The sequence below is a fragment of the Lampetra fluviatilis genome, chromosome 15 (assembly GCF_964198595.1).
Source record: "Lampetra fluviatilis chromosome 15, kcLamFluv1.1, whole genome shotgun sequence".
NCBI classification, from domain to species: domain Eukaryota; kingdom Metazoa; phylum Chordata; class Hyperoartia; order Petromyzontiformes; family Petromyzontidae; genus Lampetra; species Lampetra fluviatilis.
In genome coordinates, this window is record NC_136289.1 from 13,270,118 (window position 1) to 13,296,129 (window position 26,012).

At 53.4% G+C, this 26,012-nt stretch overlaps 1 protein-coding gene across 1 annotated transcript; it reads right to left on the reverse strand.

Annotated features, from left to right (window-relative positions):
* Positions 1-1,936: 1,936 nt before the first annotated feature.
* Positions 1,937-18,214, reverse strand: LOC144936248 (putative methyltransferase NSUN7). The gene is made up of 11 exons (XM_078863292.1): positions 17,765-18,214; positions 12,144-12,202; positions 11,437-11,645; positions 10,747-10,899; positions 10,092-10,275; positions 9,661-9,973; positions 8,884-9,027; positions 8,312-8,413; positions 3,996-4,125; positions 3,472-3,595; positions 1,937-2,691 (listed from the first exon to the last, which is right to left on the reverse strand). The coding sequence occupies exons 1-11, from the start codon at positions 18,048-18,050 to the stop codon at positions 1,975-1,977; spliced, it is 2,421 nt and encodes an 806-aa protein (XP_078719418.1). The 5' UTR covers positions 18,051-18,214; the 3' UTR covers positions 1,937-1,974.
* Positions 18,215-26,012: the final 7,798 nt, after the last annotated feature.

A 26,012-nucleotide genomic window follows, 5' to 3' on the forward strand; every position in this document is an offset into this window, starting at 1 on the left:
CCGTGGAAAAACAATGCACGTTCGAGCGTGGTCAATCTCACGGTCGCGACGTGCGTGTTGCTTTCTGTCACGAGCGGGGGGGGCCCTCTTTGTGTAGTCATCGGAGCCGATGCATATTTAAAGAGAGCGACGGAGAATGGGACTGCGACCGAGAGCGAGAGAGAGAAGCGTTGCCGCGTTTAGCTTCCCCTTCCTGCTCAGGCTGGGCATGGCCTCTGTGTGCACACGCCTCGTTATCTGTACGTGACAGTGTTAAAGATGTACGTGTAATCTATCGTATACATGAAATAAAATACTTTTAATCAACACGGCTGAGGTTTCGCCCCCCCCCCCACCATTGCTTTTCATCGTTTACCGCGCAACGGGTCGGGTGTGCGTATCAGCATTGATGTATTTGCTGCGGATCTTTGTTTTTTTTAATTAATCGATGGGCCATGTCCTGCTTTCTGTAGGGCAGCGCATGAATTATAAAGAAAGCCGGCTCAACTTAACGGGCGTGGCGGCCGGCTGATGAGAAACACGCGTGTCCACCACGACGAACTGCCAAGCGGCGTTGATTAAGCTGTCCCCCAGGTGCTTTGGCGAACCGCCACATGCCAGCGCGATAGCGTCCTTGCGTGCGAGCCGCGTGTCCTATTCGGGCACGCTTTTTGTGTGTGTCGGGGTGCCCTACTTGGTGCATGCCAAACTGCGCCCTCTTCTTTTTAGAGACGGGAAAAGGTTCGTCTCGCACAACCTGCGCTACAACTTTTGAGATGTCGCCACTTTTTTTGGTCCCATCCTCCACCCATCCCCGCCCCGTCGTCGCATGCGTGACAGCCCCCCCCCCGCAGACTCCGCATGCGTGACAGGACGTTATTAGCGAGGCGAATGGAGGATTCCTCATGGTGCTTCAACAGTGTGCGGTCTCGTGCGCGCTATAAAAGTAGACAGAAACCAACAGGACCGCGCGCTGCGTCTGAATTACAATTTTGTAACCGAGTTGGCGATCATCACCCGAGGTGGTGGCGCCATGAGAATCAAACAATGGCCCCAGTAATTAAAATACGATCGTTTCAGAATTGGTGGCATTACACAATACACGTTCTTTTTTAATATTGCCTCATGCCGCCGAAGAACGTGTCAATAATAGCCACTGGTTGAAAGATTGTGCCCATTTCATTTTGAAATAATCGGCAAGTGCAATTCAGTCAGCCCTCGTCCGTAGATGTGCACTGCAAAGCATTAAGCTTGCATTATAACTGCTTCAAGTTAACAAACCTCTCGGATAGCGATTTTAATTTTAAACCCCATTGTGTATTGTCACAGACTTTTGGGAATGTAACGTTACGCACGTAGACGTGAGCGTTACCGTCTTGCTCGTCGCAGAAATGTGAGATGTTAAACATTACGAGCAGTCGTTCTTCTTAACCTGGGGTGCACGCACCCACCCCAGGGGGTACGAGACATGGCCAGGTTTTATTAGAAGGTAAATAAACGAAACAAATTAAACACGTGCACGCAAGTACAACTACTTTGGTTCATCAAACCTATGTATCAACATGAAAAAATACGAGTGATGCAGTAAAGGTTAAGAACCACTACTTTAAGAGCATTCGCCCTGGATTTGACTCCTGTGTCACCATTCATGTGTCACCATTCCCACCCAGGCGCAGCTCGCAACCGTCCATGCCCCTTGCCTCCAACCTGCCCCTTGGTGCCAGCTTCTGCTCTATTGACCGTCGGCTCCATCGGCTCCATCCTCGGTGTCATCACTCAAGTTGGTTACTCTTGAACGCCGATGCATGGATAGTTGGGAGAATAGCTCTACACGTGAGAGACAGGATCCCACCGCGCCACCCATGATTCCCTCAACCAAATTTCATCTTCTCGTCCGAGGTGGCAATCGTCTGTCAGTCGGTCAAACCTCTCTGCCACCAAACTGTCTGTGACCACCAATGTCCCCCCCCCACCCCACCAACCACCACAAGCATTTCAGAGTTGGGGCCAATTCTGCTGGCTTGTTCCTCTGCCTTGGGCAGTTTTCCCACGAGCGAACCGAGTGGCGAAAACTGGGGTTCGCGAAGGTTCAAACGCCGGAGAGAATCCAAGGGCGAAACTGGCGGCGGCGGTGTTGCTGTTGGTGGCGATGGGTGGGAGGCCGCGCCCAGACTGGGCAGGGAATCCCCCGGCGCCGGGGAAAGAGATGCATACGCTGGGCAGCAGCAGCTGCTTGGGCCTCACGGCCTCCCTCGCCAACTCCCCTCTGTCCCGGCCGCCGTTTCTCCCCGCCGCCTCCTCCTCTGCATCTTGCGCCCCTCCTCTCTCTCGCCTGGGCCACATTGCCCTCAGCATCCCTGGCAGGGGACCCGTCCGCACGGGCGGCCTCGTCGGTGGCTTGGCCGCCGCTACTGCCGCTGCCGGATATTGAGCCGAACTCTGACCCGCAGTCCCGTTGGCTGTCACCCCATTGGCTGCTTGCGCGGTGAGGACCCCGCGGCTGGTGGTCAGCAGCGAGCTGCCGAAACTTCTGGCTTTGGCGGCGCCGTTGGAAACCTTGGCGGCTCTCTTCGCCACCGTGTCGCTGCGCTTGGTGGGAGTTTTCGGTCCCCTGGGTCGTCTGGTCTTGGTCTTTTTGATCCGTTCCCCCAGTAAGCCTTTGCTGGATGCCCGAGCGAGGATCTCCTTTGCAGTGAGAGATTCCGAGGGATCCTGTATAGACACACACACACATAAAGATCCTCCTTGAGTGTTGAGGCTGGTGCTGTTAACGAGCACATGTTAAGGTTGACAGTTGACGAGGGGGCTGCACGGCCAACGCACATCTTACGAGGTTTGAAATGGAATTTAAAATTCAACGAGGTACATTTGTCGAGCGGTACGATGTACGGCTCATCCTCCCCGGCGCTGGGATCAATGACATCGGCTCGTGTGCAGAAGCTCGATGTGGGTCGTTGCGTCTCTGATGAAACATCAAAGACGACGACGGCTTGGGCAGACATTCGTCGAATATGGGTTTATTTCGTTGCCGACTGATAATGATAACGGTAAGATATGGTTCAAAACCACCATTTGGACTCCCAATGGATATGAGTACCACCCCATGATTAGTTTCAAATGGGAGCAGGACTTTCGAAACTAAACTTTTTATTTTAGCAGGTGCGGCCCACTGAGCTATAAAGCTCTTTCAGTAACGACCTGGCCACAAATGACAGCTCAACGAAGTCGCTTAACATTTGGAAATCTCTCAGCAGCCAAATACTCTAAACGCGTGATGTCGATTCGAAATGTGGAGGGAAAAAACCGGAGGACCCGGATAAAAATCCACGCGACCACGGGGGAAACACGCAAACTCCACATATACAGCAGCAGGCGTCAGGGTCGGGATCGAACTCAAGACCTGCGTACCAGGTGAGGTAGTTAACATCTCCTAGCCCCCGTTAGGGATGGCATAGGGGCCACTGTTGCTTTTGAGCTGAGTGACCGCCTCACCTCTCTCCTCAGCACGGCCAAGAAGCCGCCGCTGAGCGAGTCGGACGGCGCGAAGCTCAGGAACGCGGCGTCTCCCGCAGGGCCCTCCCGCTCCTCCGGGAGCCGCACGGGCGACGGCGCGACCCTGCGTGGTGGGCGAGGGGGTCACGCGCGGAGGCCGTGAGCGGTCGTGCGACTGCGTGACCGCGTACGGGACTTTTACGACGACGCTAAAACGGCTTTGTGTGTTTAGTTTGTTGTCCTCCCTCCACACCTGCGATTAGCGCGGTTGGCGACGTACGGCGTCAAAGAAGTTGAACGTAACACACACACGCCTGGTGATGGTGGGTGCTGGTGGCGGTGGCAGTGAGGGCATTGGTGGTGGTGGTAACGTGGTTGGTGATGGCGGTGCTGAGACGGTAATGGAGATGGTGGTGCTGGTGGTGCTGCTGGTGCTGGTGGTGGTGCTGGTAGTGGTGTTGGTGGTGGCAACGGTTGAAGAGTGGCGGGGCGGCACGAGCGATCGTGCAGAAAACGCGCCGCACCTGAACGGAGCGACTTTGGTGGCGGCGGCGCCGCCGTTGAGCTGTCGCGACAGCGCGGCGCTCACGACGGCCTCGTTCTCGCGTGCGTGCAGCGAGCACGTGCTGTACACCACGGCCTGCACTCGGGGGACTGCACGCACCGGGAGCACGCACACGCGCACCTTGAGCGCCCGCGCCAAGACGACGGACGAGCCGCCCGAGCGAACGGTCGCGGCAAACGACCGAGCAACTGCCGCACGCGCCGCTGGGAGAACGGGAATTGTCCGTGGGGGCGATGCCTTTCGTCCAGCAGTGGATCGATCACGGCTGCTGTTGATGCTGACGGCGACGGGCCATTGTGGCGCGGTGGCGAGAGGAAGCGTTTAACACGTGATGGGTTTTTTTAAAATGCGGTCGAATCCACATTTTTTTTTACATCGATTATGGGCAGAGTATTCGGCCTGCCACTGGAGGGCTGTGAGCTGAAATCCGAGCTGGGTGGTTGATTTGACCCATCATCCCCGCTGGGGCGGTAAAACGGGTACCACCTTGAAGGAAATTTGTTTTGGTTCTCTGGAGGGACTAGCCCCCGTCATTCTAATATAGAAAAAATGTTTACTGCTGTGCAACAGTCATGAATGAAGATGCTGTGATCGTTGGAGTAGAGAAACATTGGCTTGATTTCGATGATTACTAAAAATAATGTAACGATGGAGCCCTTAATCCAGCAGTGGAAGTAATCGTGGCTGATGACAACAATGAATTTCGGTGTATATAAAAACTAAAGTTTAAATAGTTGAAATGTGGTTTTGGATGCTCAAAGAAAAAATAAGAATTTCTTCACAAATACAATTTCCCTGCCACGGTTATAAGTGATACAACTGTAGTGGAACACAGGCAATCAATTTGGGACCTTTTTTGCAAGTATCAAATTATGAAAAATAGGAATAGGTTTTAACCTTTCTGGCAATTAAACAGGAGGTGTTAAGACGTTCAAGCACCAAACAGAAACCTTTTTGCAAGGAATCATCAACCATACGTGCTTGCGGTGAGCATGCAAACAAAGAACATGCTCTGATAATAGATGCTTTGTAGATAATAGATGCTTTGTAGATAATATATGCATATACAATGCAAATAGATTATTCTCAGATAAAAAAAAACATGGTCATTATCAGAGCATGTTTTTTGTTTGCATGCTCACCACAAATACGCGTCGTGAATGCAGACATGATTCTTTGCAAGATGTTTCTATTTAGTGTTTGAACATCTTAACACCTGCTTTATTGCCAAAAAGGGGTAAAACCTCTTCTTGTTTTTATCACGCAGGCAGTCCATTCGTGTGCTCATCCCCGGGGACTCAACGCGAGTCCATTCCAGTGCCCTCAGTCGTGTTCCGAAAACACGAGGCCAACTTTTGATTTGAAGCTTTCGTGACTGCAGGAATCCATACTCTTTGGTTCTTTCGGTAAAGTCCCGTAGGTAGAAAATAAAATAAATCACGACGTTTCGGACGCAACACAAGCGTCCGTCATCAGGTAGGAAAGCGTGGTCTGCTGTTGAGGCAGACTGTTTTAAAAGGTTTGAAATGGGTGTAGCTCAAGGGTCATAAAGAAGTGTCCGGGGCTAGTGATTAGGGATTAGCATGATGTTAACACACATTAACATAGCCACTTCCGTGCCCTCGTCGAGGAGGCGCTCTCCTATCTTACAGCTACATGCTAATTTTTCACATTAACATCACTAGCCCCGGCCACTTTTTTATGACCCTTGAGCTACACCCATTTAAAACCTTTAAAACAGTCTGCCTCAGCAGCAGACCATGCTTTCCCACCTGAGGACGCTTGTGTTGCGCCCGAAACGTCGTGATTTATTTTATACCTACGTGACTTTACCGAAAGAACCAAAGAGTACGAGGCCAACTAAAAGACAAACCTGCTCTCCTTCCTCCTCCTCCTGCTGCTGCTGCTCTCACACGAACCTCTCTGATGAGAGCAGCTCACTCGCTTTAGAGTGGACCGCGGGAACAAAAATATTCAGCCCTAAAAAAATAAAGCGTGTCACCCCCCCCCCATGCCTCCCGCATCGGTTCAGGGGCGTGCGTTTGTTCACAAGCAAAGCAATTCCTGAGCACGGTGGCAGGAGGAAGCCCTGCCAGGGTAGCTGTGATGGGGCGCCCCGTTGGGGAGCTGTTAACTACCTCTGCTTGAGGTCGTGGCTTCGATCCCGACCCTGACGACGCCTGCTGTGTGTTTGGAGTTTGCACGTTCTCCCCGTGGTCACGCGTCTAGAGTAGTTGGCCGCTGTACACTTCCAAATGCTAAGCCACTTCGTCGAGCTATCATTTATGGCCAGGTCGTTTCTAAAAATATAGCTGTGACGCTCAGTGGGCCTTGCCTGGTTGTTAAACAACAATAATAATAGTTGGTCGGCTCTTCTCGTGTGGGGAGTGGACCTGGCTTCGAGAAAGAGCAGCGCGACATCGGGCACCGTTTGTGCGCAAGAGGACAGCCGCTCATTTGCCCAATGCCAAAGACGACGCGCGGGCACCTTGCTAAAAACGACGTGTGAAGATTCAGCCCCAACGATGAGTTGTCACGATTTATGGTTTCTATTGATGTATGGTCCACTGCTGGATGAAGGTTTCCCCAGCGCCGTGTCGATTGTTTGACTTTCTCGTCGGTCAGTGCGGGTTGGTCGAGGGAGGGGGCCGCCCAAATCCGGTTCGTCACCATTGTTAGCCGTGGCCAGGAATCAAACTCGGGTCGCCGGGTCGAGGCGCAGCGCAGCGCAGCGCACTCAACCACTGCACCATCAATCGCTCCACCCCGTGTACGATCGCACAGGTCGCAAACGTCAGTTACGAAAACACCCAATTCGATCCGCTTATCGTGAGCTTACTCGATATTAACCAACGGAGCGTCACGCTCCAAATGAGAAACCCTGCGCCTTTGCAGATGGGACGTGGATTCGTGCGTCGAGACTGGAGGTGATTTGTCACGCAAATCACCTGCTTGGGTAAAACCACACTGCAACATTGCACTGTATTTACTGGCACACTATAGTTTAGCTTCGTTTTACTGCAACATTGCACCGTAGTTACTGGCAAACTATAGTTTAGCTTCGTTTTACGTTTACATCCGGGATAGTGTTGCACCACAGTGTAAGAATGGCATAGATTTCAAATGTACAATTATAATTTTTTTGGCACGAACCCTTTAACCTCTCCCCCGCCCCCCCCCCCCAAGGCGGCTGCACCCCCGCCCACGCCGGGCCCCCGCGCCGCTGTTCACTGGGCAAGGAAGTCTCGACACGAACAGCACGCTGGAGCGCCCTCCACGGCCGCCCTTTATCGCACGTCCCTTTGAAGCGAGTGTTGAGTCAGGCGGCCTGCGCAAACTGTGCCGTGGCTCCGATGGTCTCTCCTCCCCCCCCCCCTCGACTTTATATTGCTTTTTTGCACATGACCGTTCGGAGAAGGTTAAACGTTTACGGGGAGAAGTATGAAAGCGCACAAATGCCGTTGTTTGTTTTTCCCCTCCGCGATCGCGGTCGCCTCTTCGCGGGCACGTCGGCGCAGACGTGAAGGCGAAAGTGCCTCGAGAATCCACGGAGCCTCGAGCTCATTCACTGCGTGGCATTCCTTCTTAGACATGGTGGGGGGGGGGGGGGGCTCCGTTCTGTCGCAGCCACCTCCAGACTTTACAGAGCACCAGACCATGGACTGATGCCCAGTCCGCTGTTCTCAATATTTACCCAAGACGTGTTCTCACGAGGGCCCCTGCTGCCATTTGACTTTGGAGAATTCCACGACCGAATGAATTGGTTTCACGTGGGAGGAAGCCGGAGTGATCTGAGACACCCATAGGAGGGGGGGGGGGTGATGCTCCACGCTGCCAGCTCCTGGCCGCACCTCGCGGCCCCAACACAACGCCTGGCAAGCCCTGGTGGCGGTCACCCATCCTGGGTACTAACCAGGCTCACACCTGCTTAGCTTCCGAGATGTATGTACTGTATGTTTGTATGTATGTTGAAACCGTACGTAGCCAACCGTGCTTATCGGAGGTGCGGGGGAAGGACAACAAATGAAGCACAAAAAGCAGTTCGACTGTAATTGCTTTCAGGGCGACTTGGTCGTTTGGCAGTGTCCAGTAAACATGCAACGCTGGGCCACCGGTTCCGACAATGTGACAACACTGACCCAACGTTGCACGCTCACTGGAGCATCCGTACCCCAGTCACCCGCGACTTAACAGCGCAAGTGGCAGCCGGTGTTCACGAGACGTGCGCCGTGGCCCCCCCCCCACCGGCCGTGGCCGTGTGGCCGGGCTACGCACATCGCATCGCGTGAGACAGAAGCTCCGTCTGCCGCGCCGACAGCTCCACGAGCTGCTCCTCCTCTTCCTCCGCGCTCGCGGCGTCGCGCAGGAGGCTCAGGTCTGGCGACGCAACAGGTCACAGGCAGGGGTCAGCAGCAAAGTTCAGAGGCAAGGGCAGGGAAACTTGTAACATTTCACCCCCAACGCCCAAACCATCACCCCCCCCCCCATCGATTAGATGAATTTTCACAATTCCAGGTCACATTGAATTCCGTAATAATGTTTTTGTTCTTCGCACCGTACGTAGCCAACCGTGTTAATTGGAGGTGCCAGGGAAGGACAACAAACTAAACGTAAAAAAATAGTTTTCAATTGAGATGATTTAAGAGTGCATAACTCCCGGTGGCTTCCTAATATCGGAAGGAAGAGCGTTCCAGACGGCCGTAGAAGCGCACCTGATAGCGTGACGTTAACGTGATGTTAACATGACGTTAGCGTGACGGCGTCCGTTTTACTCATGGTAGTAGTCTTGGAGTTGGTCAGCAGGGGCTCCGCGCACGCACACGGGGAGGCGAGCGACGCTCACTCACCCGCTCCCTCGCCGAGGACCAGTTCCACGGGGTCGTTGAACCCCGAGGCGGAGCACGGAGGGGTCAGCAGGATGACCCGCACCCTCTGAAGCCGGGAGTCGCCGGGCTGCAGGTCCAGGAAGGCCTCCGGTAGAAACTTGATGTCTGCCGCAGCATCGTGAGCGTGGGCACGCGTGACAGCGGCGTCAGTGTGGCGCTTTAAGGTCGCGCGCAGTGGTGACGACGCACCGCACGTAGGACGGTCGTTCTAAGTACGGTGCTGAAGAAGTTCAACGAGTGTCCGTACATGCACGAGTGCGGTAAATGCACCCGAGGTGTGGCGGTTGGCAACCATCGCTCATGATTCGGTGAAATGCCACGATTCAATGTCGCGTTTTAAGATTATTTTTTGTTTTACATCGCAGTTAACGTAGTGGCCTCTCGTGGCCGGAGGGGTCGACTCGTGCCCCTGACGCGGTGCCAGATGCACCAAGTCCCCCCACGCGCAATGATCGAAGGACCTATTGGGGAGCTTAAGAATTTCTACTGATCGTTATTTGGATGCACATTTCCCCCCCCCACCCTCCCCCCCCCAATAACACACACACACACACCACAATCGTTCGCATTTACTCTGAACACTATGGCAACAGCCATCCACCTACACGATGGCGCCTTGCTCGTTGGGTGTCGGGTTCCACGTGCGCGCACGCACGTGTGCATGCACGCACGTACATTGAAATTCTTTTGCACCGAACGTAGCCGACCGTGCCGATTGGAGGTGCGGCGAGGACTCACTGTCGGCCGTCGTTCCCACCGGCGGTGGCGGCTGCCGACCGGCGCCCCCTCCCAGAGCCGTGCACACCAGCACGCGGCAGCCGGCGGCGGCCCCACCACCGCTGACGCTGTTGGTGGCGGTGACGTTGGCGTTGGCGGTGGTGATCGTGGTGGGGACGGCGCCACCGCCGTCGCCCGGAGACTGACGCCGCGCGGCGAGGAGCGAGGCGACGTGCAGGCCCGCGACCCCTGACCCGATCCCCACGACCGCGACGTCGCCCTCCTCCCCGAGAAGCCGCACGGCGGCGTGAGGCCCCACGCAGCGCGACTTGTCCTGCGGAGCGAGATGGAGACGTTTTTAAAAGCGGTGGGCGCGGTCGCTTCTTCCGCGCTAAATGCGGACTCCACCACTGGGTGATTATTCCCCGAAGGGTGACGTCGCGCGCACCCACCTGGAACACGAGCACGGATCGCTCGGCGATGTCGGAGTCGAGCAGCTCGCTCCGCCGCTGGCCCGGGAAGACGAGGAGGTCGGCGAGCTGCCGGTCCCGAGAGAACACTCGGTCCTGCCGATCCCCGAGGCTCTCCACTTGGGAGAAGCCCAGGTCGCACAGGGCCCTCTGCACTTCCTCTTCACTGCACGGCACAGTGGCGCAGGTGCACGGTTGGGACACGGGAGCACCGGTCCCAGAGCGTGCTCTCTCGAGCACGGAGCGTCTGAATGCAGCCGCGCCGCAGGAGGCGACGCACGATATTTGGACGCGCAACGAGCCTCGATCAAGGAAGGGATCGTGCCAATCATCACGGCTGTGGCTGAGTGTCGCGGGCAACTCCTCTGGATTGTCGTGATAACCCCAACGTACAGCCCTAACCTCAACGTCCACTCGAACGTCACGGCCTTGGCACACCAAACCCCAGGCCTGACGCATCCCCTGACCGAATGTTAGAGCGACGTGTCCGTGCGAAGTGCGTAGCGGCATCACAAGCGACGTCGATCAATTTTTACGAGCAATTCTCAACTCTCCCCGCGTCGCGAGGATATGCTCTTCCCCGCGACAAGCCCTGCCTCAGGAGGTGACGAGCGAGCCAGCGCCGCGGGAGCCTCACCTCGAGCGCGCGCCGTCGACCCAGGCGTAGAGGGGAGCAGCGCCGGCGCGCCTCTCCCGGCGCAGCAGCGGCTCCGGCAGCACCGAGTCGAGCGAGAGGGCTCCACGGCGGATGCGGCCCCGGGCCAGCGACGCGCGCAGCCGCGTCCTGAACCTGCGGCGAGTGGCAGGGCGACCGCCGTGCGTGTACAACGGGAGCTATAGGCTGCTGCTGCTGCTGCTGCTGCGTTGTCAGCAGAGGGCAGGCCAACAACATCCGTTGTTGTGCCCTCCTGCGGTGGTGCGACTCCTTTGCTCTCCGCCTTCACCCACCTGCACTGAAGCGCGTGGCGAAGTAGGCCTTAAAGTAGCCTACACAGGCACGTGCCAATTCGTCGACGGTGGACTGACAAAAGAGCTCTACGTCTGCACAAAACATAAACACTCACAATCGGCTAACGTGTTGGACAATGGCTCGTATTGCATGGCCGTTCAAGGTTTGATACTTTCCTGTTACGAGCCTATGTTAGTGAACAAGCCCCTGCTGGACATTTGTGAAAAAGAGCTTCACAGCTGATCGGATTTCTCCAGGAAAAATAAAACAAGGATTCCGATTCTGAGAGTTATTTGAATTTGCCTTTGTGCACTGCTGCCAATGCAGTCCATACATTTTATTCGCGTTCAAGGCGTTGTCGGTTTGCAGTTTACTCACGAGAAGAGTGCGCCATCAACTTCCCGCACATCATCGCGAACTCCGTCGCCACCGCAGCCGTCGCCTTCTTGGCGACTCCGGGCCTCCCCGCTCGCCCCGCGGCCCCCTCCACTCGTCGCTTCGCGTCCCTCCTCCTTGTCCCGGGGCTCGAACCCGCGCCGCTGCAGGTCCCAGAACAGGACCACGGCGAGGGGCAGCAGCTCGTCCGGCTGGCGACGCACGAACACGTTCCAGAGGTGGCCCTCGGTCACTGCGCCGGCCCGACCTGCCCGGCCGCCGGGCCCGGTGAGATCCGTCGCGCCGCGCGCCACGTTACAGCCGTCGCGCTCCTGCGAGGCTCTGACCGTGGGTGAGCTCGCGGCTCTCCTCTCTCTCGGCGTCAGCGTCGTGCGCTTTCACTCGGCGCCCTCCGCTCAATAACCGTGCCCACCCCGCGCGAGACTGGCACTCGCTCGTTCTGACGATGGCCTCGCCTACTGCTCACCGTCCACTCCCCTGCCTGCCCTCCCGCTCGAGTAGCAACCTCCCTCTCCCGCATATCGCGAGTCCATGCAAATATCGAAGCGGGACGAAATCTCGACGTTCGCAAATGCCTCGGGATGCTGGGAGCGGCCATATGCCCGAAAACCCCGACTGTGCCGGCGAAAGACCAGGAGCTCTGGCAGCTGTTACGCGCGCTGGGTGCTGCGCTCGGGGGCTCTACTCACGATGAGCTGCGCCGAGTAGAAGCCGCTCTCCACCAGGACGCCTTCGATGAGCGTCTGATCTGCAAAAGAGACACAACGAGCGCGACTCTGAACGTCGTGGGCAGGAGGCGGCGGCCAGAGTCGGGTCGCGGTGGCCGCACCGCCTGGCGAGTGTGCAGGCGGTGCAACTGCCGCGGGGGGGCCCACGGGCTGGAGAGCCCCAAGGTGTCAGATGACGAAGAAGGGGGGGGGGGGGAGGATTTGGACAGGGGGCTCCCCCCCCTCCCCCCCCCCCCCACAAATTTTACTCCTTGCACCAAGTCGCGTTCCAACCACACTGCGCCTCTTGACCCGACACTTAGGCGGGTTAGGGTTGGTCACTATAAAGTATAAAACTCGTACGGATTCGCAAAACTCCCATACGCCCTTGGGCTGCAGCAATGTGGGTTAACGGATGGCATCACAGCAAGTTGATTCCCAACTCAGCCGTGCAGACCTTTGAGTGTTATGCCTTTCTATGCTTGAAATGTTTCTAGATATTTACAATATCCTGCCACTTGCAACAAAACTTCTCATTAAAAGAGGAATTTTACAAAGAACCCAATGCACGCCCTCCCCGAACCAAGTGTCAGCTCAGCTGTAGAGCGCTCGTGAAAGAAACGAAAAGTTACATTTGTATTATTAGTGGGCAGATTCACAAACTGGACAACCTCGCAGTAGCAAAAATGTCTCAAAGTTCACAGATACATACTCGTGGGGATGCTATTTTTAACGGTAATTATCTAAATCTTAAGAAAATATTTCGAATCAATGCGCTGTACTGTACCTAATGAATGAATTCATGGCTACGACAGTGGTTTGAGACAAACACGATGAACATGAACGCAGCGGCCATCATCATCCCAGCCCTAGAGATTGAAAACTCAATTATTTGAGAACAACTTTTTGTGTCTTAGTTTGTTGTCCTTTCCCCGCGCCTCCGATTAACGCGGTTGGCTATGTACAGTGCGAAAGAATTTCAACAAAGATACAGTGGCGAGATGTTAACTACCTCGCCTGGTATACAAGGAGGTCGTGGGTTCGATCGCGACCCTGACGCCTGCTGTATATTTGGAGTTTGCGTGTCTCTCTCCCCGTGGTTGCGTGAATTTTTCTCCGGGTCTTCTGGTATTTCCCTCCACATTTAGAATCAACATCACGCGTTTAGAGCATTTGACTAACACATTTCCACGTGGTGATGATAAGCCACTTCGTTGAGCTATCCTTTGTGATGGCTAGGTCGCTTCCAAAAAAAAAGGAGCACGTCCCAGTGACAGCCCTTGAGAGTACACACACTCTGCCAAAGTTTTAAAAAGACGCAAGCCAAGTCGCGATTTCGCGAACGATTAACTCGCGCCTTTCAAGCGATGGAAAGCTACATCTGACGACGATGACGATGTCTGTGCAGCTGACCTCTTTCCATTGTCCAAGTTGCAGCTTTGCACAGTCGATCCACACACGCGAAGGCCACAGTCCGTTTACTTGGAAACACGCGAAGTGTCACCACCCCCCCGTGTGTGGAGCACGTGACTCATCCCGACACCACGCCGCAGTCCACAAGAGGCCCTGCTCATTGATCCGCCGTTGGATGACGAAACGCAAAACGTAGGAGGGTCTCCAGACCGAGCACACCCTTGAGAGTTTCCGTGGGGTAAAAACGTTCCGAGTTTAAAATCTGCGTGTGATCACCGCTGCCAAAGACGGCGGTCACCGCATCGCTTTCAGGCGCGCTTCTGCGGCCGTCTGGAACGCTCTTCCTTCCGATGTGAGGACGCCACTGGAGCTCGGCACTTTTAAACCTAGGGTGAACACTCATTTGCTTTAGAACTGATTCTCGTGTTTGGTTTGTTTGTCCTTCGCCCGCGCCTCCGTAAGCACGGTTGACTGCGTACGGCGCCAAAGAAGTTCAACAGACTCCGTGAGTGGTAAAGTTGGTCACCTGCATTGCGAGACCGCTCCCATTCGCTGACTGTTATTGGCGCGGTCAGCGGTGCTTTGTTGTCGAACGTAAATACTCGGTCGCGTCAGGGAAACGTGGAGACGGGACAGACCGTGGCGTGGCCAGGACATGGCAGGACGTGCTTAGATGTTTCTGTAAATCCATCTGTGCGGAGTTTTGAGCGTTACACGCGCGTGGGTTTCCTTCCCACGTGAAGCTAAACGCTCATGAATGGAAGTGGCCAAACATCCCAATGCGGGGCCCTCCCGAGCGGGGCCGGATAAACAAAGACCTTCAGTATTAACATGAGTAGGCGTTGTTACTAGGATTAACCATGACTCACTGCACTCAGGGCCCAGCAACTTGAGTTTGATTCCCAGCGAAGGCTTAAACAGCAGCAGCGACTAATATAATAAGCCAGGCGCCTTCTTCCACAGCCCGCTCTGACCAGCTTGGTGAAGTATGGTCAAACTTACTCCATGACTGACGTGGCGTGGGGAGACTTTCAACCTGTAATTGATTGACAAAAGCTTTGTAAACTGTTGTTATCAACGAATTAAAATGAATGACGTTTAAAACGAACGGTGTTCCGGCTTAGATGACGGTATTCGCTGTGCGCTCGTTGTGTTTAAGGTCGCACGAATATAGGTGACAGGGGACAGGGGGGTGGGGCGAGAGAAGGAGCTTCCCTCTCCCCACCAACCTCATCCGAGACCCAAACATCGGCGCACCTCCTGGCTCCGATGTTTCCCCCAAGACACCGGCGGCGCGAACATCGATCGCATCGGGACATGAACAAGGAGGCTGAGATGTATTCTTAGGTTTTTTCGGTAAAGTCACGTAGGTAAAAAAAAATTAAATTAAAATTAATAAAAGTTAAATAAAATAAAAATCACGACGTTTCGGAGGCAACACAAGCTTCCGTCTTGAAACGTGATTTTTATTTTATTTTTATTTTACTTTAATTAATTTTAAATTTTTTACCTACGTGACTTTACCGAAAAAACCTAAGAATATGAATCCTTGCAGTCACGAAAGCTTCGAGGCTGAGATGCACATCGTCTTTCGCAAATGGAACAATTTTTTTTGACAAACAGCAGCAGCAGCAGTGCGCATGTGGCCACGCAACCCAAACTAATGACCGTATCGTAAACAACCGCAATCTGCGCTCCTTCAACGGACTAGGAGCAGCAGCACAACGACACGGAACTCTCTCGCAGCCGAAGCCCTCTCGTCGTGGCCATGGGGCCGTCCATAAATGACGTCACGCGATTTTGGACAATTTTTGACCCCCCCCCCCCCATCGTCACACGGCGTCACAAAAAGTCAGACCCCCCCCCCCCCTCAAGTATGACGTCACAAAGCTCTGCCCTTCCCCCCCCCCAAATAAAACATGCTTCAAATCGCTTTAAACTATTGTCATTGTAGTGCGTATTTAATGTGGCGCTGCACTCTGATGTTGTAGGAGAAAACATTTATTAAAAAGTCTAATTAAGTAGAACGTGCTGTCTATATTAATTTAAAGTTGCACATATTGATGTGACATCACATTTCTCAACCCCCCCCCCCCTCGTCACACACCGTCACAAATATCTGACCCCCCCCCCTCCTAGGTGCGTGACGTCATTTATGGACGGCCCCAATAGAGATGCGGACTGCCAGTTATTGGCCTGTCCCAGGAGATCTCAGCCGAAGCTTTGGGAGACCTCGTCCCTAGCAACGCGCGCAGCGCCTCGATGGGAATGCTTCGCCGTGGTGAGGGCGGCGGAGGGAGCGGTTCTTGTGGTCGTCGTCGTTGTTGTCGGAATCAATAAATCCTGCTGCAGCCGTTGGCGTGGGAGGGCACGGGGAGGGAGGAGAGTCCGGACTCACATTGCCAGTGGTGTCCTGGGGTGAAGGAGTGAACCCATGTCCGCTATACAGAGAGGGAGCGTGCGAATACAACAGCCGACAAAGGCGGTGGGGGTGTGGGTGGGTGTGGAGGTGTGGGGGGTGGGGGTGTGGAGGTGGAGGTGTGGGGGGTGTGGACGTGGGGGGGTGTGTGGGTGTGGAAGTGTGGGGGTGTGGGTGTGGTGTAGGTGGGGGGGTGTGTGGGTGTGGTGGTGTGGGGGGTGTGGGGGTGTGAAGGTGTGGGGGTGGAGGTGGTGTGGGTGGAGGTCTTTATCGTGACTTGACGGCCCCGGGGTGAGTCGTCTTTACTCGCCTGTTTGCTCGGCGAGGTGGACAAACAGCCCCGGCCATTGTGGCCCCGTCTCGTCGGCGTGCGAGGCCGCGCGTTCCCTTAGAGACCTGCACACTTTTTATTGCCGACTCGCCTCTCACTCGCGCCGCCGCTCCGCTTTTATTTCGCCGTTGAATTTACGGGGGAGGGGGTGGGGGAGGGTGGGGGAGGGTGGGGGATCAGGGGATTGGGTGGGGGGCTTTTTTTTGCTTTTTCCTCGTCCCTGCCAGCTCCCGTGGGCTCTTTTCCGTTTGTTCAACAGACGGCGCCGTGAAATGTGCTAATGTCCACAGTCAGGCGAAACGTCCGTCGGGAAAGCGCCCGATCCTCGTTCGAGTTGTGGAAGCTAAGCAGGTGTGTGGGAGCAGGTGAGTGGGAGCAGGTGAGTGGGAGCAGGTGGGTGGGAGCAGGTGAGTGGGAGCAGGTGTGTGGGAGCAGGTGGGAGCGGGTGGGAGCGGGTGTGTGGGAGCGGGTGAGTGGGAGCAGGTGGGTGGGAGCAGGTGGGTGGGTGGGAGCGGGTGGGTGGGAGCGGGTGGGTGGGAGCGGGTGGGTGGGAGCGGGTGAGTGGGAGCAGGTTCCCCGAGCAACGATCAGCTGCTTGGGCGTCCCTGGGGGACTCGTGATGAGATGAGGAAGTGGCCGGGAGAGGGGGGCGAGGTCGAGTCTCCATCCACGGGGGGGGGGGGGGGTACACATGCTGCTGGCGAGCTCCTATTAATACCAGAACGAAGCCCCGTGGAGCTGCGTAGTAAACAGCGCGCCTCGCAGCCACGGTCTCCCCGGCGCCGATGTTTTACACGCCGCAAACCCGCTGCTTGTTTAAGGCGCAGTCGACGTAGGGGAGGCGCTGGAGAGATTTGTCAAGATACCACTCGCGTCTGAACTCAAGATGGCTAAGTTCACAGTGCAGTGCGCTAGCCACTATGCCACCGCTCCCAAGATACGCATACATACATCAGTCTCGTGCAGAGCCCGAGATTCGTTATCTCCCGACTGCAACCACCGATAACACGTGGTTTGACACCACACCAAATACGTTCGACACTTCAACGTGGTTTGACACCACGTTGAAGTGTCGAAGGCTCGCTGACAGGAGGGTCACGGGACAGACCCAGGTGCCATAGGTTGACTGACCAAAATGACAGATGCATCACCTGCGCTCCTTTCTGTGCCGACCGTCCCCATCGCCACAATAACCATCGTCATGAGGTCACCTGCCCGATGGGTAAAGCCACTGTAGCCCGCGCTCCTTCAACTGAGGAGGATGAATCGCAAAACGACACGAACTCTCCATCGGCCGAAGCCCTCTGTTGACCAGCAGACCTCCGCATTGGCGCTCACCTCCTGAACGCATCGCTGCTGCCAGCACACGCGCGGGCACCGAATGATCGCTCCCTCCCGATGCCGCCCACCGCTCGCTGTTCGCCGCGGCTCCCCACTCACATTTGAGGGCCGAGAAGGCGAGCGCGTAGCTCCGACGCCGCGCTCCCGAATCCCCGTGGAGCAGAGCCAGTCCCGGCTCCCCGAGTCGGCGCCTCTCGCCGTACCGCAGCACGGCCCGGTCCACTGGGCTTTCCGCTCTCAGGTGGCCAAACAGCGCAGCGGCGGCCGCGAATTCGCGCTCCGGTCCTCCCGCGCGATGTCCCAGCGCCTCCGTCGTTGCCTCCTTCTCCTTCTGCCCCGAAGCTTCGCACGTCGCTACTGCTCTACCTGGCCGTGCCATCGCCATGTGGGGGGGGGGGGGCTGCTGGCTCCAGGCGTAATTAAGGGACGGTGCCCTAAGGTGGTGGTGGTGGCCTCTGCTTCTTACTCCTCTCCCCGTGGAGGAGACGCAGGGAGGTGAGAAACCGCGGCGTGGGTGCGCGTGCGTCCCGGCCACGCAGCCCCCCCCCCCCCCCCTCGTGCTCTCGTGCCCTCCTTAACAATAAGAGCTTGCTCACGGTACTTTACCCAACAGCCCTGTGTTAGGCTACGCTATGCGGTGGTTGCTAGCGGTTGGGGAGGTGATCTTTGCGTGCGTGCGCAAAAGAGTGCGCCGTGTACTCGAGAGGGGCTTCCTGATGGGTGGGTGGCTGGGTGGATGGTGGGTGCTGAGTGAGCGTGGTGGGGTGGGTGGCTCTCTGTGTCTTCAGAAGGCTCGCCTCTTGCGGCTGCCGCCGCTTGCGTAACCGCGCCTGGGGACCCAATCGTAGCCCTCCGCGAACCTCCTCCAACAACAACGAAAGACATCGACCCACCGCCTCTTATTGCTTCATTGTGAGTGGCGCGCGAGAAGAGGTGTGGGGGGAGGGAGCCGGGGAGAGAGCCGTGGTAGTCAGAGCAGCAGCAAACGTGCCCACGTGTTTCGAGCGCACTGTGGAGCAACGTTAGCAGTGGAGAGAGCGTGGCGAGTAATTACTTTCGTCAACCCGCGCTGACCAGCACGGTGAAATGTGGCCCAACAACCCGAACCAACATCCCTTGGGGAGACCATCCAGCAGATGCATTGCAAACAATATTTAATATTTGTTTTCTGAAAAGACATTATTGAATAAAGATGTACCAAATCTTGACTTCAAGCTTTCGCGACTGCAGGAATTTATATTATTTGGGTCTTTCGGTAAAGCCACGTAAATATCTATAATGATATAAAGATGTACTATATATAATATGTGTGTGCTGACTAGGTTTAGTTTGGTAAGTGCTGGTGGCATGTTTATAACTACCGTAGTTGTAATTCCTACCTGTTCGCTGTGAGTGTGTGTGCGCTTGCTATTCACTTTAATAAAGATCTTTCAGAGCGTATTCTTACATCGCTTCAGCCAAATATCCCCTGGCATGAGTTCGCCTTATCTCCACTTACCAGGCTCCCAATTCATGTGTTTGTATCTATCCGAATAAGCGCCGTTTATTCCAATAAAAGCTGCTTGGAAAATCAATGACGGATAGAAAAAAAGCGAACAGGATGACCCCGTAGCTGCCGTTGATACACTTTTAATAAGTCCCTTTAGAACGCAGCGGACGCGTTAAGTGAGACGAGGCTACACTTGACGGATTCCAAATCAGTTACAATCACCGTGCTGATGCTGCTGCTTTAAAACCCGAGGTGTAAATCACAGCACACGACACCTTCTGATCCCGTGGCCCTACTAGCCATGTGTCCAAAAGAGGTTTTCATAGCTCATCGGATTCCTCCAGTATAAATACATATTCTGATTTACTATGTGTACAGTACACGCATAGCCCCTTGTCAATCCACTGCTGGATGAGTGCTTCCCCAACGCAGTTGCGGGTCGTGGGGGGTTATTTCACCATACTTCGCCACCCTGGTCGATGCGGGAGGGTGAATGCGGGCAGTAACGACACGGGGGGGGGGGCATGGAGGGACAGTACAACAATTGGGTTGTACTGCACCAAGCTCTGTTGCTCATCACAGCGAGTGCTCAGCCAAGGTCTATCCAGGCTCGAGCCGGCTTAGCTTCGGAGATCTGACGAGATCGGGCGCGCTCCCAGTGATATCGTCACAAGGAGTAACTTGTGGAGAGAGAGAGAGAACTCGTGGAGAGAGAGGACGAGAACGATTCGGAGGCGCGAGGAGGAACCACCGCAGACGACCGGGAAGGCAGCGGCAGCAGCAAGCAGCAGCCACGCGGCGAGCCGGCGCCACATTCCTTTCCCCCGTTCTGCGCTCCTCGATATATTAAGATGTACTCTTAGGTTTTTTTCGGTAAAGTCACGTAGGTAAAAATAAGTAATAAAAAGAATAGAAAAAATAATATAATTAAAATAATAAATCACGACTTTTCGGAAGCAACACAAGTCTCCGTCATCAGGTGGGACTGTCACAGCTGAATTTACTGTTTCACTTAATACAGTAAATTCAGCTTCACTTAAATACAGTAAATTCAGCTGTGACGGTCCCACCTGATGACGGAGACTTGTGTTGCCTCCAAAACGTCGTGATTTATTATTTAATTCCTAAAAAAAATTCTATTATTTTTATTATTTATTATTTATTTTTACCTACGTGACTTTACCGAAAAAACATAAGAGTATGAATCCTTGCAGTCACGAAAGCTTCAAATCTAGAAATATTAAGATGTGTTCAGTCAATTGCTGAGCGTTTTACATGCAGTGCACCAGAAGAAAACACACCGCGCGAGCGGGCAAGACGATCCCACTTGCTGTACCGCCTTCTCCTGGCGAGTCGGGGTATGGCGCCTCACCGACACCCACGGGACAATAATTGAGGACTTAGTCCAACATGGATTGAATTCTGATGCACCTGCGCTGGTTAGGCATTGCCTCACCAACACCTATTTTACCTGGAATGGCACCTTCTACAAACAGAATGAGGGTACCCCTATGGGCTCCCCTTTGTCACCAGTTATAGCCAACATGTTCATGGAAAGGTTTGAATCAGACGCCATCCAGACATCCACCCTGCGTCCTTCCCTGTGGAAGAGGTATGTGGATGACACTTTCGTCATCTGGCCACATGGCCTCCCAGCATTGAACCACTTCTTGGACCACATCAATTTTAGACACCCATCCATCAGATTCACCATGGAAGTGGAGAAAGACGGTAAACTACCATTCTTGGATATTCTGTTTGAGAGGAGGCCTGACGGATCCTTGGGACATTCTGTCTACAGGAAAGCCACCCACACAGATTCCTACTTGAAACCGGATTCCCACCACCACCCATCTCAAAAGAATTCTCTCATCAAAACGCTATACCACAGAGCCCATGGCATTTCTGACAAACACCACCTGACCGGTGAATTAAGACATGTACATCGGGCCCTCAGGATGAACGGATACTCTGACCGTACTATCCGCCAAGCTGTCTCTCCCACCACACAGAAACAGCCACATGAAACTCCGACCAAAACCATCACGTTACCATACATAGCAGGCGTGACCAAAAAGATCTCCAAAATTCTAAACAAACATAAGATCCAAGTCCGATTCAGTACAGTGCATAAAATCCGTGATCTGATTCCATCTGTGAAGGATGTCGTTCCTGACTTACAGTATCCTGGAGTCTACAAATTGAGTTGCATTTGTGGTGATTGCTACATTGGAGAAACGAAACGTCATGTTTCTGATCGTGTCCGCGAGCACAAGTCAGATCTGAAACACGGCAGAACTGATTCTTCTGCCGTTGCCGATCATTGCTACAACTCAGTGGGCTCTCATGAAATTGTCTTTTCCGAGACCAAGGTTCTCTGCAAACCTCCCGGCTACCATCAAAGGTTTGTACACGAAGCCATACAAATATACAAACACAGACATAATTTCAACCGTGATGATGGGTATAAACTTAGTAATCATTGGAAAGATGTTATCAACCACGCAAAAAAGACTTAATTACTATTTTTTGGACCATCTTATCTGACAGGCACTATTTTACTTTACTTTACCGAGTGTTAACATCCCCAGTTATTTTTTAACAGTACTCTCTTCATTGTTCAGCCAGCATTGGTATAAACATGGGCATTTTCGTTCTTTTGTCTATCATGTGTATCAGACCTCCCCTCCCCCTCTCTGTCCATTGTGTTGGCGTGTGCAGTAGTTTGTCGCTTGCGCACAATCGCTTCCACGCCGTTGCCCACCCTTTTGGCCCCGCCCCCCCTCCCTCCCGATACGTTCCATTCATTGGCTACCATATTCTGATGAGCTCCCCCCTCCCTCTCCTCCCCCCTCAACTCGCTTTTAAGGGATTGCATCTTGAATCATTGCCTCACTTGATGCAGCTAATCTGGCTGTGACGGTCCCACCTGATGACGGAGACTTTTGTTGCCTCCGAAACGTCGTGATTTTTTGTTTTTATTTTATTTTCATTAATTTTGATGTTTTACCTACGTGACTTTACCGAAAAAACCTAAGAATATGGGACAAGAGGTTTCACGGCGCTTGCGTGATCCACCATCGCGACGTGGCCCCCGGTTGTGTCTGTCCCCCGGTGCCCTCTGCCCAACCTCCGGCCTCCTCTTCCCACGCGCGAGCGATGGCGTCTCGGGAACTGTCAGGAGGGTTGGTCACAGGGGCTGCATCGGCAAATAACTCGCTCCCAAGCCCCATGGGTGGCATCTTCCCCCAACTCAGCCCCGCGAATTCTTCTTGTGAGCCCTTGGCGGGTGATTGCGAATCTTTAATGCGCATTTTACGCACAGCGTGGCCCCGCCACGCCGCTTATGGCTCAAATGGGGGGGGGGCATTAAGGGGGTCGACTTCTTGGCGCCTATTGTCACAAGAGCCGGCCTCGATAGCCGGAGGTCAACGTGCAATTTTCATCAGCCGTGGTCGATCCACTGCTGGATGAAAGGCCTTCCTCGTCTCTCACGACCCCGCCATGGAGTGATGAACCGATGCATCTGCGGCACACGAGAGAGCATCCCATCGCGCCGTCTCCTCGACGCGCGGCCCTATGAGACGCCTTCCACTCCTGGGCTGCCACTCCGCAATTGATTCTTGACCCTTGGCCGTCGTCCCGTATAGCCGCCGTGACGTGTAGTGCCCGAGCAGCCGACTGGCTTTTCTCCACAAGTTTGAATTATGCATTGATATGTTGGTTTTCGTAATCTTCGCAGTCCACAGGAAAATTCAGGATGTCGCCGTTTCACCCACAGAGCGAACCCCCCAGGGTGTGCACTGCTAATTCACACTCGCCGATTAATGCCTCTGAATATAAACGCGCGCGTTCGTGTTCAAGGATTGTGCCACGCATTGTCACGGGATCATAAGGAAGCAATCTCGATGTTAACCTGACACCGCTGTGCGTGTATGTACAGAAAATGTGAAAATTAAGGGAAGTTAATAAAACCAGTTTCGCTGTTGTCACAACTCTGCTGGGTAGTTGAGACGCTCAATCCAGGAGCAGGTGGGGGGAGGGGGGGTCAGGTCGAGATGGAACGGTCCACACCACGATCACCCACAAAGGCATTCACAGGCCGGTGCTGCGCCATGACTTGGGCGGCCGAAGAACACATTTCCGCTCGGGGTCGCCTCGGCTGAACGACCGCAGGGCACTGTGATCGTTGAGCTGGGATGCGATGTCTCGAGGGGCGGCCCTGAGACGCCGAGTCATTGAAGGGAGCGCGAGATAAAATGCTAATTGGTATCCTGACGTTTCCAGCGGCGATTTGCGTGAAATGTATTTGCGTGTGCAACGGTGAGTCGGGATTTCCATGTATAAAGAATGACGTGTGTGTGTGTGTGTGAAACACGGGCTGTGAGATGAGAGGCTAGGGCGTGATATGTCCGCGTTTTAACACAGCGTGCTGCTTGGCAATAATAACAACGCTCTTTCACCATTGGAACCTCCTTTGCAGGAAGTAGCAAAATATGATAATTGCGTTTTACCCTTTTATCTGGCAACAAAACTGACACTTTTTTTTTAACAACGCTCTTTATTTAGCAAGTAGCCAAGTGATGGCAGTGCAGTGCATGTTTCCCTCGCTTTGCGCGGGTTCGGTTTTGTGCAATGTCGCGCTGTATATATGCGGCTCAACTATTTCTACACAAAATTCGCAATGTGCGGTTTGAATTCACTTATATGCGGCTACACGGTGGGACAGCGTTGCATGTTCTGTGTGCACAGCTCGGCAGGCAGCTGTCCCCTCGTGCAGTTTCGCTTTGTGCGCTACTTTTGTGGAACGCATCTACTACTACTACCACCGCATAAACTGAGGGAACTCTATTCTTCAATCTACCAGAGCACATGCCACAAACAGTCTCCCATGCTGGAATTGGCCATGTGTAGCTCTGTAGCAGGACCCTCTTGAACAAAAAAGGGGGATCTTGAGACTCAAAGAGTGCGGGTTTCTTTCCTGGATAAGCACCGGGTAGCTTTATAATAATTATTCATCATATATATGAGAAGAATACGGAGTCGTGGATTTTCTCCTCCCATAGGGCAGCACGGCAGAGCAATATCCACGCAGGTCGTCATCCCGTTCGGTCTCTGCTGCCTCCCGGGGTGTCTCATTAAGCCGCCGCGCGTTTCCAGCCGTCGTCTCGTTCGTCACCGCAGAGCGAGTCGAGTGACAGACGACTTGATCGGCGCGGTTTCTCATCGCAATAAGTGCCGTAGAATTTCTTTACCCATACAAAAAAATAGATTCACTGGTCAACACACTTTTTCTGGCATAAGGCATCAGTTTTTGTCTATCACATCAGGTTTTTGAGATATCAAATATTGCATTTTCAATAAAAACTGCAGAAAAAAAATATTAAATAAATGTGGATATCTACATAACATGATATTATAAACACACTGTCCTAAAAATACAACACCATATTTTAACACTAAAGCAGTCACTGACTCGCAACAACTTGCAATCATAAGTGACAGAGTTAATTTCGGGTAAAATCAATGAAAATGGGGTATGCCGATAGCATAAAATGAGATGTGATAGAGCAAATCTGAGATCAGATTTGGAATCAGCACCCTGAAATTAGTCTAAAACAGCTGCAAAAGTCCAGGCCAGAAAAAAATGTTTTTTTTGTTGACCAGTGTTATCCCTTTAGGCGTTTTTTTTCTCACTCTCTCTCTTCAAATGATGAACAAAGTTCAATAGAATAAACATACGATTTCTGTATTATTATTGTTGCACTCTTGAGTCTGCGTTAACGCTCAATGTTAGATGTTGCTTCGTCTCCCTTGCCTTATCGAACGTTACAGGAACGTTCAACTAACACCAGTGGAGCCTCCAGCTAACAGCAGCCTCGGTGGGCCGAGGGAGCTGAGCTATTTTGTGAGTGTCTCAAGATGCTGGAGGGCCCCGCGACTCCCCGCGACGCCAGGTGGCACTGTGGTCCAAGCTGCTGTGGGTCCGCGGGGAGCGACGACATCGAGAATTGGCATTCTCACGCACACAAGCCGTTCCATTTGGTGTTTTCTGTTTGCGCATAGTCACTTTAAGATGTTTTCTTGTTCTTGTTTTTTTTTGTTTGTTGCGGTTGCACCCGATTCAAGAGCCGAATGGATCGCAGGGATATACCAAATAAATGAAAAGAACTAAAAAGGAGTGTATATCTTTTCAAACGAAAACTCTTGAACGCACTGTGGACCAATTGCATGTAAAACAAAACAAGTCCTAATTGTTACCCATGTATATCGTTTGCGCATATACATTGTGAGGATACGGGTTAGGAGAAGGGCATATTCACATTCACTGTGATTCTGTACAATAGGCATGCAAACGATACATCATAACAGGTTGCCCTCGCTTTATACTGGGTTGGTTTGTGCGATTTTGCATATATACGGCTAACCTATAGTTCTATCCATAATTCATTAGACTATGCGGTTTGATTTCACTCAGATGCGGATATGCGGTCAGACGTGGGACAACATTGTCTGTGTGTACTTTGTGTACTCTGTGTAGTGTGTATACCGTGTGTGTACTGTGTGTGTACCGTGTGTGTACTGTGGGTGTGTGTACTGTGTGTGTGTACTGTGTGTATACTGTGTGTGTACTGTGTGTGTACTGTGTGTACTCTGTGTGTACTGTGTGTACTGTGTGTGTACTGTGTTGTACTGTGTGTGTACTGTGTGTGTACTGTGTGTGTGTACTGTGTGTGCACTGTGTGTGTACTGTGTACTGTGTGTGTGTACTCTGTGTGTGTACTGTATGTGTACTCTGTGTGTGTGTACTCTGTGTGTGCACTGTGTGTGTACTGTGTGTGTACTGTGTTGTACTGT